This window comes from Tamandua tetradactyla, chromosome 2 (genome assembly GCF_023851605.1).
Source record: "Tamandua tetradactyla isolate mTamTet1 chromosome 2, mTamTet1.pri, whole genome shotgun sequence".
NCBI classification, from domain to species: Eukaryota; Metazoa; Chordata; class Mammalia; order Pilosa; family Myrmecophagidae; genus Tamandua; species Tamandua tetradactyla.
This window is the reverse complement of record NC_135328.1, coordinates 48,004,155-48,021,044: the sequence shown is the minus strand read 5'-3', so window position 1 is coordinate 48,021,044 and position 16,890 is coordinate 48,004,155. Positions and strand designations below refer to the sequence as shown.

Sequence of the window (16,890 nt, the reverse complement as noted above, 5' to 3'; positions counted from 1 at the left end):
TTTAAAATTGTTCCTTCTACAATTCCTCTATAAATTCCTAATTTTATATTTAATAAAATTAATATTTCTGAAGGTCTAGAAAAACCTTTTATCTAAAATAATAATAACATCCTATTTCAAAATCTGTTCCTGTTTCAATCAAAAATAACTTCATATGTTTAAATGAAATTTTCAGAGTAATGAGAGCCTAATGAAAACTCATTGATTTAACTAATTCGGGGAGTCTGAGAAGGGAATGAGAATTTAAAATAACTAAGTACTTCATTTAGAAAAGCAGTTAATGTGTAGGTACACTAGGTCTTCTTCACTGACAAATGTAATCAGGACTTTTGTCTCAGGAGAGACTCATTCCACTCTCTCTCTGCACACATTCCTAACTCCCATTAACATTAACGGGCACCACACATGCACACCAAGAGATGCCAGCCTCTGCAGTGTGCATGCATGGCAGCTGTGGTGACTAAATAATCCATATGGCTCTGAAAAGAAGTTATGGTTTATTGGGTCTAGAGTCATAGTTACAGTGGTGGAATTCAGACACTAGAATCAAGTCTCAATGTGAATATCTTATCCAAACCTCAGGGATAGTAGTTATGGCAGGTTTTTGCAATTCTACCTCTAGCAACAGTTAATACTGGTAGAAGTTTTATGTTTAAGAAAACCTTATTCTTTTCATAGACCCATAATTCTGTCCTCCTCTCCTTTCTCCATTCCCTCTCTAGTTTTCATTCATTCGTGTATTTTCCCATTAAATAGAGAAAATCACAAAGTAGCTTTATAGAGAGAAAAGCAAAGATCTGGCTTAAATTACAAAAGCCTGTACAATCAGAATCAAGCATGCAACTTCATCTTCAACACAAAAAGTAAACAATACTGTATTCTTATATATCAGTTATATGCTGAAATATACGTTCCACAGGTTGTTTAAAGGGCAGAGTTTAATCACTAATTCTGATTGTTCCAATTTTAATAGATTAGTCAGAATCATAACGCTTACTTAGTAGTTTCCTAAAGCCCAATTCAACAACTTCTTCCTTCCCTCCTGAAGAAAATATCCTTGTGAAGCTCAGGTTAAGGAAGACTTTGGTGCACAAGCATACGCAAAAGTTTACACTTCTGAAAAGAGGTAAATGATAAGTTCGCTAGCCATGTTGCTGAAATTATATTTTAGAAAAAAAAGACTAGATGACACAAAATTCTTAGTATATTTTCACATACAGAGAATGCAATGAAAAATTCATATTCAGTGTCTCCAATTAGGTCAATTAATATTCACAAAAAGCCTTTAACATTACGTTTAAATAATCATAGGAGGAAAAAGAAATCCACCAATGATCTAGAAGCTTCTCTAGACCTTTCAATCAATTTTATTTATATGCAAAACCAAGAGAAACCAAAAAAAAAAAAAACAAAGCTCCTCCTGATGCTAAAGCTCTCAATTTACTGACAGGCAAATGGCTTCATGCTGCCACTTAATCTCATTTCTTGCATAATGCCCTCTAATTAGCATATCAAAGTGAATTAATACTTCTAGGGCATTAGCAATGGGGAAATCTGCTCCAGGCTCACAATAGCAGTTAAGACAGAGCCAAGAAATCCTCAAAAACACCACAAACCACTTTGCATTGCAAAACTGTTCAATTTATTTATCCTCGCTCTCTAAACACTTTTACCGCACACTGTTTTACTACTGTTCACCAAACAAAATGATAATTGCCAAAGTTACCAGCATCTGTAATGCCTGTTTAGAATCTTAATTTAGATTGCTGCAGATAATTTCTATATGCAACCATTTGCTCTATTACAAATGTTAATAATGACAGTGAAATTGTTGACATTCTCAATCAGTTCATTTGAATTTGAAATAAAATTTTATGGGATTTTAAAATTTATGAATTTTTTAATGTAAAAAGCCACCTGCTGGACTCTGATGTCTAAGAAATATACTTTGAAAACTGATGCATCACATAAAACCAAACAAAAAATTTTCATTTTGCCATAACATATGTTGAGACTCCTAAATAAGGATTTAAGCATTGTGTGAAATTATCAGCATTAAAAGGATTACATTGTATACCAAAATTCCTTATTAATATAATCACACCAAAAGGTGATTGTTCAAAACAGCTTAACATTTTCAAAGCACCTAAATAGCAAAAAAACAAGAACTACAAAATATTTAACAATTATTTTTATCCATAGTTACTTTTAATTGCTTTCAGTCTTAAATAAGTACTATCGTGTAGGTATAAAGTCAATTAAAAAAAGAGATGCTGTGCCAAATCAATTTAACACATTCTATCATACCAATTATTTTACTAGATATACACTCAAAATTCAGCGCCAAAACAAACTAGTTACTATCAAAAACTATAAGTATGCTATGTTTATGGAATACATCTATGTAAAGAAAAAAACGAAGAGAATCTGATAGCAATTCTGCAAAGATCTACAAAGGAGATAAAAAGAATCAAGTGTTGAAGATTAATGAAATTTATTTTCTAATAATATTCTTTGTCTGAAGACATAAAAATATGGTATTATTTTTTCAGCGGCTCATTCAAGATTATTTATTAATTTAGTTGCTAAATATAATACTATCACCTAGCTCTGGGAGTAATTTGTTTGGCTAATCTACACAACTTCACAAAAATTTTGATAGGTCTGAAAACCTTTGCTCAATTTGTATTAGCGATGTAAATTATTTACTCTCTTCATACTTAAAGACTAGTATGGCCTACTAAAGTAGAGCAGATGCTTGAAAAGGTCAACATGGAGAGTCGGGGGTAGCTTCGTTAGTCACTTACTACCTAAATCAAGCTAATCACACGAATAAATGGTTAAAACGCAAGCCTGTTAAGAAAACAAAACATTATTCTCATAGTGTCCATAATAAAATAATAAATATGTAAAAATGTTCACACATACATGAACTGGGGAAAAATAGTCTAAATTCTTATTTAATTTGATGTATTGCTGATGTGTTAAGTATTTATTATGAATAGGTAAGTCATGGTATAAGCATAAAATAAAGTGAAAAAATGCGTTTTCAATTCTTTAGAGCATACTTCATATAATTTCATCCAGTACCATGCCACTATAAAGTATCAAAATAATCCATCCAAGATGTTAAATTTAAATCCACCTTGGATGTAGTATTTTACAAAATGTACAAATTGAAATCTTAAAAGTACAAATGGAAGTAATTAAAAAGGAAGTATGAAAATGTACTCAGGTACATTTTATAAAAGCCAATGGGCCAATGCAAGTCAAGGCCTCTTTTGCTACTATATTAATATGCCTCTGATTTGGAATAAAATCATGTAATTTACTATAATAAAATAATATAGTAAAATCCCAAATTTAAAAAATACCAAAACTACACAACCCTATAATAAAATGAAGTACACTAAAACTGAGGCAAGAAAGAATTACTTACACAGATCAAGTTAGTATTGACAAAAGTGTTCAATATCTTTTTACTGGAAAGGAAAAAAAATCACAGAAAAAGGTTGAAGAAGAATCCCACATTTTCAAGATAATATCTACTTGATTCTTTAAATGATGAAGTTCTAAACCAATGTGGCAGTGAGATATTTTTCCAGGTTTTCTACAAATACATCACATATATTTATCTCACAAGGATGGAAGAGGAGGAAGCAAAAAGTGTAAAGAAAAGTTAAACACTGTTCTTTCATATATTCTATCAAAACCGCCTACAAAAGTTCCAATAAGTTAAACAAATCTATAAAATTAGAAGACAAATTGATAAAAAAAAATTCTTAAATGTTTTAAGGAACATTTTGTGGTAAAACTATATAATTTATGACATTTCCCAGATACAGTGACTTTGGTTTTTTTCCTGTTTAACCTTTACTATTTCCAATGTAAACAGGCTAAACTATGTTTGAAATTTAAAACGTTAAACCTCCATTAAAATTTCCTTCAAAATAACTTGAGATGGTGGGGGTTAACACAGAAAACAGGACTGGACAAGTGTTGCTAATTGTTGATGCTAGACTGAGCCCATGGGGAGTCAAGATTCTCTTCTTTCTATGTGCATTTATGTTTGAAGTTGTCTACAATAAAGTTTTAAAAACTAGAAAATAAGTCCATTAAAATACAAATGAGCATGTATGGAATAGTGAACTTGTTCTTAAAACTTTGGAACAAGTGATAATTATATTAGAAATATTGTAAGAGCAACTTACAAGAATGTATGCAATATATACAATTTTGACATGTAAAACAATTTTCACCTTTCCTGTTAAATTTTTGCTTGATAGAAAACTTCGGTTTTATATACTGAAAATTAAAATTACACGGCACGTATAAAGAAAAATATAAAAAATTTTCATACTGAAGCATAAATGAAGAGAACAGAACAGCATATGGACCAGAAGGAAAAAAAAATTCCAATGAAAACTTTCTAAACCTCTGGGACTAGAATTAAATATATAGGCGTACACTGAGAGTACTGACCTGTCCCTCTGAAACCTAGTTACACTTACAGCAATAAAAATAAAAAGTTTACTACTACATCATACACTAAATGCATACAAAAACACTTAAAGCTACAATACTGATCTAGTTTTGATACCTAAATTCTTATGGCTCTTTCTTAGGAGGATTCCTTTAAAAGTAAAGCATTTTTAATAATCATCTTCTTCTTCTCTTTAAACATAAAAAATAACTTCAACCAGCCCAACCAGCCAAGCAGGCCTTTCTCTTCCCCTGCGGACACCTCCTGCAGTAGAGAAGTTCATTAAGTTTTATGATCTTCCCAAGTCAGTCCTGCTTATAAGCCTCACAAAGGCCACAAATCTAGCAAACCATCATGTACGCCATTAGACATTACTAGTAAATGAATGCTATTTAGGGTTTGTGGCAGCAATAAATCAGGGTTTTGTTGACAGCTATCAACATGGAGTATTTTAACATACCGTTTAGAAAAGAAAAGGTTGTGTTGTTGTTTTTTTAAATACACCACATTCTTTCATAATAATGATTCAGTTATACACTAAAATGTTGAATTTTCATTTAAAAATTTAAAATATATGTTTTTCTGAAAAAAGAACTGTTTCTCTAATTCAAGCTCCCATAATCAAGGGCATTGAAAAGAAAGTAGATTTGTGAGGATGAAATATTTCACAAAAGAAAGCATTTCAACAATCAAGATTAAAATGACCAAAAAGATGAGAGGGACTGTACCAAAAGAGGTATGTAGATGAGCAGACCTCATGGCATCGGGAATATTTAATAAGAGATAGGTGGCAAATAGGGCTTAAAAAAAAATCAGGAAAAAAATCTTAACCTATCAACCATATCTCATGGTTGGTTACTTAGTTTAAAACAGATCCATATCTTGATTTTAAAGCTGGTTACTTTTCAGTTACTTGCAAAATACATAATAATCACACATCAACAATGAGAACCATTTCTATACAAAAATAATTGTATGATAAATTTTATAAAAAGAATACCTTGTTAAGAAAAAGCAAGCATCTTATAGTAAAAATATACTTTCCCTACCTCTGAACAAGAAAATAATATAATTACTTGAAAGAAGAGAAAAATATTTCATACCAGAATAGAGCAGGATGTTTTCCAAACTAAATCCCTCATGTGCATCAGAACTGGCAGTGTTTACTACCTGATCAGAAATCTCAAAATCTACTGGCATATCTACAAATACATGGAATTTTTCTTTTAATGCTTTTGTCTTATTTTAGAAGAAGCACAACTGAAATGACAATATCCAGTGACAGTTTCCCCTCAATCCCCACTGGTCAACCCTCTCTACCCCTCTATTAAGCATAATACTGTCATTGCATAATGTTCCTAGTTTCTATTACAAATGATTAGGTAAACTTTCTCTAGATTATAAAGAATTAATCTTTGGATACTACATTATTAGAGTAAATAAAATGATCTAAAGAAAAAGCATTATGTAATGTACACCTATTCTATAATGTTTATTTTATAAGTTCATGTTTCTGAAGCATGACTGTGGGAACAGATGGGAGGTGGGCTTTGAAATTTGCTGCCCCGCTTTCTTTGCTTTGGTAGCACTTATGTCTACACAGCCGTCTTTATTTAAAATTGAGGATTCTGAGTAGAGTCCCAGTCTCCTTCTAAGATTAGTTTTGGAGAGGTGGAGCTATGGGTAGTAAGGGGAAAAAGGAGAGGAGAGAGAGCTTCACCCCCATCAATCACTTAGTACTTAAATCCTGTCCCTCTCAAGCTTAGAGAGGGCTGGCAGGAAGATACCTCTGCCCAGACAGCCGCCTTTACTCTGTCGGCTGTTGGCTTTTTACAAAGGAGAAACACATAAACTTGGTTCCGATGGCCAAAGCACAAAAAGAAGATCTAATTTACAAGTTATCACTGAAAGCCTTAGAAACAATTTTCAAAACACAAAAATTTCCTGTCAGCTATTGCCTGTTTTTTAAATAGCAATAGCCCTACCATAGCTCTCTCTGCCAGTAATCCAAGATTCTTGAAGAGACTTGTTTCTTTTTCGTAACTCACCTTTGACATGCGGTTGACTATATTTTCCTTTCAAAATGGTGTAGCTAAGTCCTGTGCAAAAAGCGACTAGAGGACTTATGCTTTCTAACTGAATTCTGTCTGCTGTTAAATGTCTAAACAAGAAAAGCAGTTTGCTAGGTTTGGTTCTCAAGCTGGCTAGGTCAAAACTTTAAAAAAACAAAAAAATAAATATAAATCATGAGAAGGGGGCTAGAAGGGGAGAAGTACCAACCCCCTCTCCCTAGTAATATAATGCTGTACAAAGTAGAATCAATCTTAATATTCACAACATAGTCAATACCCCAGTGCTTAGCTGTCAGCAGAAACTGAAGTGGAGCCCAGATAGCAAAAAAACCCTTGGACATTAAACAACATAATTTACTGAGAACTATGCACTTTTAGGCCTCTATACTAAGAATCTTCCAAGATTCAATGCTTAATATTTTATTTTATAGTCAGAAAAATGATCTACCATTTTAAATCACAATGCTTTCTAAAGGTAACTAAAAATCAACACAAAAAAAAAGTTGGTAATTTAAAATGCCCACGATTCTCCAAATGCAAAACACATTTTATAAAGAATTGCTCAACAGTAAGAAACCATGCATGCCACGTGAATGAAAAACAGGGAAAGCACACTTTAAGCTCTTTTAGTATTTGCTGTTAATTATGGCTTTAACATATATCTTAATAGACTGCAAAAACTCATGGTCTTTTCTTGATTAGTTTTAGGATTAGAGCAGAATTGCAGGATGAAAAATTTGTTTAAAAGGGAGGCAACTCACCTATCAACCTAACAGTTATTTGTGGTATGCTATCAATTTAATCACAATCAAATTAAACCTTTTAAATAGTATTACTTAAATATTCCTATATTCTGGACTTGAACTTTTTCTTCTTTGGCTTAACTTGAAAAATGGCAACTTAAAATACCATATATTCAACACACACCCAAAAAAAGAAAAAGATATTCAATAGTAAAGATTGTTTAATGTATTTGTTTGCCATACACAGGGCAGATGTTGCCAAACACATACAAGAGCATCTAAATTAAATCTCTATTTCCACTGGAGCCACTGCTATCACATTGAGACTAAAACATTGTCAATTGCCTAAGTCTTACAAGAAAGTTAAATTGAAATGAATTGCCAAAAATTTGCGTAATATGTATCTGTAGTGTTCATTCCAACACTTGTGTAAAACCTTCCTACTCATATATTCCTGCCTTGAACACTTCAAAAACTGTTCAACCTGCATCTGAGGATCTTTTCCTACTTTATAATATATATTACGCCTATTTACAATGCAATAACTTCAAGCATAATAAATGCAATAGTGTATGTGCCTAAATACATCATTACTCTTTCTTCACTTCTCAAAAGTATTTTTCTCACCTAAAAACACTAATTAGAACATGCTATTGGGGTCTTTTCAATTGCCTCTATTCTTCTATCTGTGGAACTGATGCTGAAGGCTGTCTAAGTAAAACAAAGTTCCGGCGATGCTTCTCAGGGACTCATTCCCTGGCATCCAGTCTCCCGTTGCTCCTTTTAAAACCTGACACACAAACAAGGCGAAAGGAGCAGAGAGGGTGGCTGGCTCTCTGGGCCCCCTCCCAGCCTGCAGCCAGGGGCCGCCGCCTGGGGATGGCGACCCAGCCACGTCCGGGTCTACACTTCATTTTAGACCAGAAGTAGAACTGAGAAATCGACACCAGATTTATTGCAGTTTTTTTCTCAAGATCAGGAGGTGGGAAGGAGAGAATGATCAAAGATGGCGGTGCCCAAAAGCAGCAGCTCTCAACTGGAGAGTCGAAGGAGTAGTTCCGACCCCACCTCAGGGGTCTCCAGGCCCACTGCGGGGCGCAGCTTCTTACCTGTTTTCTCTTTGATCTCACACAGAACGCTGAAGAGTGCGGGTTTCATTCTGTGACAGTTCAGAGCATGTTTCCTAAAAAAACAAATAGCAAAACACAAAGGTATTAGCATCACCTATGGAATAATATGGCGCCTTCCTTTAAGTTAGACCCAAGACTTAATTCCGGTCCTCTATTTTGAAAGGCTATTTTGAACGATGGGAAGTCAACAAGAAACTCAAGTTGACTAGTTAGCGACAGCCGGGAAGCTCTGGCGAAAGCTCGAGCTGGAACGAAGCGTGATTCATCTGCCCGGCAGGCAGCAGCCTGGGCGACCGCAGGGCGCGAACCCGCGCTGGGAGCCTTGATACATGGACAGGCAGCAGCGACCCGAGGAAGAGGGCGGATGCGGAGAGGCTCCCGCGTCAGCTCTCCGTAGAGGGAAGAGCGGGTGCTGCTCCCGCAGGCGGGCCACGGACAGCGGACGGGTGACAGCTCGGCAAAGTTTGCGGGGCGGCTCTCCCTTCCCGGAGAACTTGGCCGGCCGCATCCGAACCCGCCGGGGAGCCTCCCATCGTCCCGCGCCGGGGTTGAGGTGACCGCCCGCACAGCAAGGTCGTCCTTGGTCAGGTCGAGCCCCGGGCGCTGGGGCTCAGGACCCGAGGAGAAAGTTGCACTTCTCTCAAGTGCAGCCCGGACCTCTCTCCCAGCAGTGTGCACCGGGGTCCAGGCGGGAGGTTTAAATCTTGGGAGGGGGCCGGGCTGCAAGAAGGCTGGACAAGAAAAGGAAAGAAAGACAAAACATCCGCGCGGCACCAAATCTGTCCCAAACCCCGAGAACAACTTTCTCCGACTCCCGCCTGAGTCGAGGAGCGCGGGCAAGTGCCCCCGAGGCCAGGGTGGGCGACCGGTTTTCGGAGAAAGTTCCCCGCTGGGGACTGAGACCCCCGCCCCCAGCGTCACCCCGGGTCGCGACTCAGCCGCGGGCCCGGCTCCCGCACGCACACAAAAGATGCTTAATGAGACGACACCAACTTTGCTTGCGCCTCGTCCAGGCTCTGGTCGGTGATGGTCATGATCTGGTGGAGGATGTCGCCGATGTCCTGCTTCCTACCGTCGCCGTCCGCCCCTTCGTGGCCGTGCGGGGGAGGCGGTAGGGCCATGCCCCCCTGCACCGAGTGCCCGGCCAGGTTCACCCCGGCCAGAGTCTGAAGCATCCTGGATTGATCGTCCATCCCGCCGCGCGCGGGCGGGAGCGGGCGGCGGCGGCGGCTGAGGAGAAGGCTGAGGCGGCGGCGGCGGCGGCGGCGAGGGAGGAGAAGAAAGAGGGGGAGGGGGAGGGGGAGGCGGCCGCGCGCTCCCCACCCGCGCCGGGAGGGGGCGGCCGGGCCGGCGGGGCCCGCGGCTGAGGCGGCGCGGACCGGCCCTGGGCTTGGGCTTCCGCCGCCGCTGAGGCTGGGGAGAAGCGCCTGGCGGAAGCGCCGGGTTCCGCGGCGGTGGCGGAGGCAGCAGAGTCCGCTGCCCTCACGCGGCCGCCGCACCGCCTCCTTGTCGTCCTGCGCCCCGCCGGGCGGCCCCGCGCAACTTGCTCCTTAGCCCTGGCCGAGTTGCTGGGACGCCCGCCACCCCCCGCGCCAGCCTGCGCACTCCCCTCCTTTGGCCGCCGCCACCGCCTCAGCCAGGCGGGATCCGCGCCTCAGCGGCCCCAGGGGAGGGAGCGGCGGCGGCGGGCGGTCGCGGAGGATGAGGCCAGCGGACGGGCCGAGGGACGCGAACGGGGCGGAGGAGGAAAGTTTGGGAGCGAGCGGGCTAGCGCGACAAGGACTAGAAGCCCGATGGAGGGTCCTTTCGCGGCCAGCCGAGCGGGCAGCGGATTGATGGGGCTGGAGAAGTCGCCGCCGCCACTGCCTGAACAGCGCACCCAGCCAGCAGTCGCCGCGGACCGGGCTCGAAGGCCGCTTGGCTGAGGGATTGACAGGCTGCCAGTGCCACTCACTCACTGCGGCCCCAGCGCCCGGAGGGAGGGGCGGGGGCGAGCGGGGCGGGCGGGGGAGCGCACCCGTATGCTCCGCCTCCGGAGGCGGCGCGCGTGTTCATTGGGCCTTACGCCTCCCGCCGCCGCCACTGGCACCACCCATGGAGTTCGAACCGCCCCCTCTGGCCTCGGATCCTTAGCGCCTGGGTGCGCGCCACAGGATCCTCACGACGCGGTCGCGTCCTTGTCCATTGCGATTATCCCGACCCGCAAACATTGTAGTCGCACCCCGACTCCAGTCCCCTAATGTTAGTGGTAGGGAGTCGGGGGTGTCGTGTAGGAACACGTAGCAACTCGCTCGGAGCCAACCGTGTGCTCCCCCGCAACTGCCGCGTGAGCTTCAAGCCTGGTACACTTTTCCGTTCTTGCCGTCTTTTGGTGGTACCCTCAGAGTACTAGCCGCGTGTCCCGGGCCAATCGCGTCGTGCTTGGAGTCGAATGGGGTGGGACAGAGGTATGAGAGGGCTGTCCCAATTGGAGCGTTCGAAATATCCTGGGCGGTGATGGTGAAAAAGCGGATGGTGGCCCCGCCCCTCTCACGATTACTATAGTAACTGAGAAGGCGCTTAGTCGGAGTTGGCGCCAGTGCGCGGGCCTTTTGCTGCCCCTCAGGGGGTGACCAGTTAGATGGGCGCTGGGTATACTTGAAGTCTGAGCGGATCTGAGTACCATACACTCTCTCTTGAAAGGGGAGCATAGCAGAATGTGTCAAAGGGTTTGGGAGGAGAAAAAGAGGCCCAAGTCCAGGACTAATTTCAAGGCCTACAACCCTTTATACACTGCAACTTCTGGTAATTCATAGACTACTCCTTTGGCAGTGTTTGTGTTTAGCTGCTTTCAGATGTACTGAAGCTGCAGAAATGAGCTCTTTACCCCAAAGATACATTTGTTTGGGAATAGACTGTTTTTCTCCTGTCTACTTTCCCCCATATCCCTGAATCATTTAATATTGGTGACTCCAGCCACTGATTTTTCATATGTATCATGCAACTTCTTCCATTCTACCCTGTCAATAAATGACTAAAAGCATCACACTGTTTTGGGATCTGGACCTACCACATCTGGTGGACACTTGATCTTGCTTTAACCTGATTTCCCAAGCAGGGGATTTAACATATTTCCTCTATTTTGGATTCAGGGAATTTCACCCTAGATGGATCCTTTGGCTCACTGGTTCAAAAAAGTTCTGTTCCCAAACTCAATAAACTCTCTTACCTGAAATCAAAATACTGGTTCAAAGGTATGAAAAATGGCTCTTATTCTGTAGAGTTTAATCTAAGACAAGCAGTTCTTTAAATGCCAGATGGAGTCATAGTATGAAAGAAGTAGCCCTCTCAGCTCCAGATTCTTTCCTTCATATGATATGCGTACTTTTAACGACTTACCACTGCAAAGCTAATAGCTAACCTTTCAGTTAGGCAAGCTAAAATCCTTACAAACTGCACAGCTGCTGAGGAGGAAGTTCCAAACAATCCATTCTGCTTACTTACCTCAGAAAGAAGCCCCCTCAGGTTTGTTAATATCCCTGGATCTTCTATAGCCCAGGTATGTGTCAAATTTCTGATTCTACTTTCAAGCCCCATATTATAGGTTACTCACAGTCATCCCTGATTGGGTTCTCTCTTTATTCTTAACTTGTTTTTCAAAGCTGTCACCAAGTCCTCACTTTTTTCTTTTTTTTAATGCTCCGCGAATTTGCATGTCATCTTTGTGCAGGGGCCATGCTAATTTTCTCTGCATCATTCCAATTTTAGTATAATGTGCTGCCAAAGCAGCACCCTTACTTATTTTTTATTAAAAGGACAAAAGCAATGACAATCTTTTGTAATTCTCCACGTTAAAGATGTAAAACTACAGAAATCTATATGAAAGATGCCTTAAACTCTAAGATGCCTTCCAACTCTAAAATTCAATGATCCTGTAACTATCTATCAGGCCTCCTCCCCTGCCTGCCCTCCTTCTAGGCTCATAATCTTGACTAATCAGTCATGAGGATGAGGCTAATTAGCAATGGGGATTTATGGTTATTTCTAGCCCATTCCAAACAATGAGTTATGTAAGCAAAAGCAACATATATAAAAATGTAAATAAAATTAAAGAAACATTTAAGCAAATAAAGGCAATTGGGAACTATGGGCTCTGTAAACAAACCAGAACATAAAAACATAAATTAGAATTAAGAAAACAGTTAAGCAAATGCCAGCAATTAGGAATAAAAATAGTCTTGTTAAATGCCTAACACTAGCAGCTATTTTACCATACACACCTCTAAACCCATGGTCATTCAGTGATGTGTAAACTTGATGCCGTAATTCCACTTTAACTGATTGGAGTAGATTGACCTTCTGCTTGGGAGGTTTCACTTTTTGCTACTATCAATGTAAGTTGCAGTAAAAGCCAGAGAGTCCAAGCAAGAATTCCCTCACAGGCTCATTGACAACTGTCATTGATTTAAAGCATAAATTATTTTAGATAGGTTTCCAAGCCCCAATAAACACTGTCGACTAATTGCAGATGCTCCGAGATCTCTTGTGCACTTGCCAGTTTTTCATGTAGGATGCTGCCTTGTCTCCACTCAGCAATCTGAGTCACACGGCTGATGCTTTCACAGAGAAGAGAAAAGAACCTCCCTAAGTACCTGAATCCATCTTTGCTGTTCCTAAGGCAGTGATTATTAAAAAGTCAAGGGAAATGTAATTTACTTTGGGTGAATGTACATTCATAAGAGGTTAACAGTGGCAAAGTGGTGAAACCCAAGTAAGTGCTCCCTCACACCCATCCCTTTCCCTGGGTATATATTAACATCATCTTTGCCTCTACCATCCCTGTGTTGGTTATCACAGCAGATGCCATTATTGAGCACTTTTTCAGGGCTGGGCACTCTGCTCTGTTTCCTTTGCTTCACCTTATTTCACAAGAAGCCTATCTGGGTGGGATTATTATTATTTAAGTAAACAGAATCAGAGAAGTTTAGAAGCTTGTATAATACCACAACATTAATCAGTACTGAAGCTTGAATTAGAATTGTGAGCCCACCCTCTAAAATACTGGGCAAAGAAATCATTTAATCAAGATTACTAAATAAAAACCACAAAGCCTTATAGATGAACTGTAAATCAATGAAAATAAGTAACCAGGTGCTTAATAAAAAGAGGATAAACAACTGTATTAGAGGAATCAGGTCTCATTACAGTGGAGAACGGAAGCAAAGACAAAAATCCAGTCAGGTTATATTCCATGGCCATCTCTCATGGACCCCCCTCTCTGAAGCTTTCCTTCATGCCTGCCCCTACCAATCTTCATCTGCTCTAAACTCTCTCAGGTCACATTGCCTGTAATACGTAATTTGCCACCATACTAGATAGTTCTATGTTATTGGCTCTGAATTCACCTCTGTTAGTTTTCTAATCTGGTTCATAAGCATGTCAAGGGCAAGATATTTTGAGATGTGACTATATAGTGACTGATATGATTTAAAAGAAGAAGAAGAAAGTGATATACGTTCCAAGTTGTCACTTTGGGGAAATTGACTAAATGCTTATTTCCAAAACATATCATTGCTCCATCACTTTGGGAATGACTCCTTAGAACTGGTCTTTGTAGTTGATAGCACTTTTGGCATGTGACAAATGTCCATCTTCTAAGATCGGGTTTGATGGAGTAACCACAGCATCAGTTGAATAACAGTTCACCTTTCCATGATGAGTCCCATAAAAAAGAAACACATATTGGAATACATAATTTCTGGAAGATTTGACAGAAAGCCTCCAAACCCTACCTCCTGTGAGTCAGCGTAGTGCAGTCTCATATATTGTAGGCTCATTTAGCTGGCACCGTCAGTTGCCTCCTTACCATTCATTGGCCTATCTCCTACCATGCTGATAGAACCCTGATTTTATTCTGATGGCAATGTGCTCAGACCCAGTTGAAATCCAAGTCTAATATGAGCATCCTGTTCTCTGCCTTCTGAGCCAGGGCATGGAGTGACTTTGATGAATAAACAGGACAGACATGACCCTTCTCTCCTTCCTTCTGCCTTCTTCTACCTTTGAATGTAGTCCTGATTCTGGAGTGGCAAGAGAAACCATCTTGTGATAATGAGGTGACGACATGAGGATAAAAATCAACAGATTTTTTAGGTGGTTTATCTCTATGGTCTTCCTCCCAAAAACCCATAACCCCAGGCAAATCATGAGAAACCCATTAGAGAGACCCCAATTGAGGGACTTCTACAAGATATCTGGTCAGTACTCCTCACAACTGTCAAGGTCATAAAAAATAAGGAATGTCTGAGAAACTGTCACAGCCAAGAGGAGCCTAAGGAGACATGACAACCAAATGTAATATACTAACAGAGAAAAAGATATTTGGTAAAACTAAGGAAATTTGGTAAACTATGGGCTACAGTTAGTGATAATGTATCAATATTGGTCCATTAATTGTTCATAACAGGGGAAATAGTTTGGGGTGAGGGGGAACCTCTCTATATTATCTTCACAGTTTTTCTGTAAATCTAAAAGTGATCTTTATTTTAATTAAAATATTTTTATTAAAAAGATAAGCATGGCAAGTGGAGCAGAGAGATAGGGAAAGCCTGGGTGCCTGTAGACATTACTGAACATCTGAACATCTGAATCAAACCGGCAATTGCTTACCCTGGTTTCTGGCTATGGGAGAAATTTTAATTCCTATTTTTAAGTTCCCATTATTTGTTTTTCTATTAATTGCAGCAAAGAGAAGCACATACCCAATTGATATGGCACTATAAATACTTAAAGAATGGATGGCAGGATGGAGGGTGAATGGCAGGAAGAATAGCCTAGCACCATGCCTGGCACAGGGCAGGGGCTCTCACAGAAGAGTAAGGGGGAGAAAAGAAGATCAGGGAAACTGTGATAAAGACAGCTGGTTGTCTTCCCCAACAGCCTTTCCTCTTGGTATCACGATCTTAGTTTTTTATTTGAACACCTTGCTGCTAAGAAGAATTACCATATCCTAGCCCTTCTTGAAGTTCAGCAATGTGATTAACTTCTGAAATTCATAATGTACATGAAAGTATTATATGGGACTTCTAAGAATACTGCTTAAAGGGAGCTAACCTAATTAAGATGGCTTCTTTTTGCCTTTTACCTCCTCTTCCTAGCTTGTAGTTGATGGCTGGAGTTCCAGCAGTCATCTGGGACCATGAAATGACCTTGAGAATGGAGGTCATATACTGGGATAACAAGGCAGAAATTTAAGAGCCTGGGGCCCTGATGACACAATGAAGCCTCCATCCAAGGGATGATGCCCTAGAATGCCTCCTTCTGGCATCTCTTACTGATGGAGGTATGTAAACCTATCTTATTTAAACCACTGCTATACGCTTTTTTCAGTATACGCACCCAAACCCAATGCTCACTAATAAGGTAGCCAGGGTCTAACAAAGAATACAGTAGCGGGTACTGCATACAGCCCAGTGGCTAAAAACTCAGAATCTGGAAGCATAGAAACTTGTATTTGAAGCTTGGCTCCACCACTTACTGAATCCTTGACTTGCTTGATTAGGTTACTTTCCTCTGCTTTTTCATCCATAAATGGCAGTAATCATATCAAGACCCTCCACACTGAGTGTTCTAGTTTGCTAGCTGCTAGAATGCAATATACCAGAAACAGAATGGCTTTTAGAAAGGGGAATTTAATAAGTTGCTAGTTTACAGTTCTAAGGTCAAGAAAATATCCCAATTAAAACAAGTCTATAGATATGTCCAATCTAAGGCAACCAGGGAAAGATACCTTGGTTCAAGAAGACCGATGACATTCAGGGTTTCTTTCTCTAGTGGAAGTCACATGGTGAACACAGTCACAGTTTCTCTCTTAGCTGGAAAGGTACATGGTGAACACAGTCAGGGTTCCTATCTCATCTGGAAGGGCACATGGTGAACACGGCGTCATTTGCTAGCTTCTTCTCCTGGCTTCCTGTTTCATGAAGCTCCCCGGGAGGCATTTTCCTTCTTCATCTCCAAAGGTCACTGGTTATTGGACTTCTACTTCTCGTGGCTATGTCATTCTGCTCTGCTCTCTCTGAATCTCCCATTCTCCAAAATGTTTCCTCTTTTATAGGACTTCAGAAACTAATGAAGACCCACCCAAATGGGTGGAGACATGTCATCACCTAATCCAGTTTAACAGCCACTCTCAATTAAATCATCTCCAGGGAGATGATCTGATTACAGTTTCAAACATACAGTATTGAATAGGGATTATTCTGCCTTTACGAAATGGGATTTTGATTAAAACATGGCTTTTCTAAGGTCCATACATCCTTTCAAACCAGCACACTGAGTAATTGTAAGAATAGATACACACCAGTGCTGAGAAAGGTAAATCTCAGATCTTAACTTCCCAATCCTCTACTTCCTGAGGTTCAGTTTTCAGTTCCCTAGTCTCCTCTTCCTCCTCTTTCTTTCCTTTTCTCTTTAGCTTCCTA

At 40.7% G+C, this 16,890-nt stretch overlaps 1 protein-coding gene, 1 long non-coding RNA gene and 1 other non-coding gene across 5 annotated transcripts in view; 1 reads left to right on the top strand and 2 right to left on the bottom strand.

Annotated features, from left to right (window-relative positions):
- Nucleotides 1–9,673, bottom strand: part of PBX3 (PBX homeobox 3) — a 276,187-nt gene extending 266,514 nt beyond the window's left edge. For all 3 annotated transcript variants that reach the window (XM_077145083.1, XM_077145059.1, XM_077145073.1), the window contains exons 1-2: nucleotides 9,422–9,673; nucleotides 8,408–8,481 (exon numbers count right to left, since the gene is read on the bottom strand). In XM_077145083.1, coding sequence (XP_077001198.1) covers nucleotides 8,408–8,481; nucleotides 9,422–9,621 — 274 coding nt within the window. In that variant the 5' untranslated portion in view covers nucleotides 9,622–9,673. The remainder of the gene's footprint in view (nucleotides 1–8,407; nucleotides 8,482–9,421) is intronic.
- Nucleotides 9,674–12,092: 2,419 nt separating this feature from the next.
- Nucleotides 12,093–12,198, bottom strand: LOC143675288 (U6 spliceosomal RNA). Its single transcript, XR_013171525.1, has one exon. It is a non-coding gene; the product is annotated as a U6 spliceosomal RNA (small nuclear RNA).
- A 3,252-nt stretch (nucleotides 12,199–15,450) lies between these two features.
- The window catches only part of LOC143660056 (uncharacterized), a 35,789-nt gene continuing 34,349 nt past the window's right edge, over nucleotides 15,451–16,890 (top strand). Inside the window, exon 1 of the long non-coding RNA XR_013163826.1 lies at nucleotides 15,451–15,749. This is a non-coding gene — a long non-coding RNA (uncharacterized LOC143660056). The remainder of the gene's footprint in view (nucleotides 15,750–16,890) is intronic.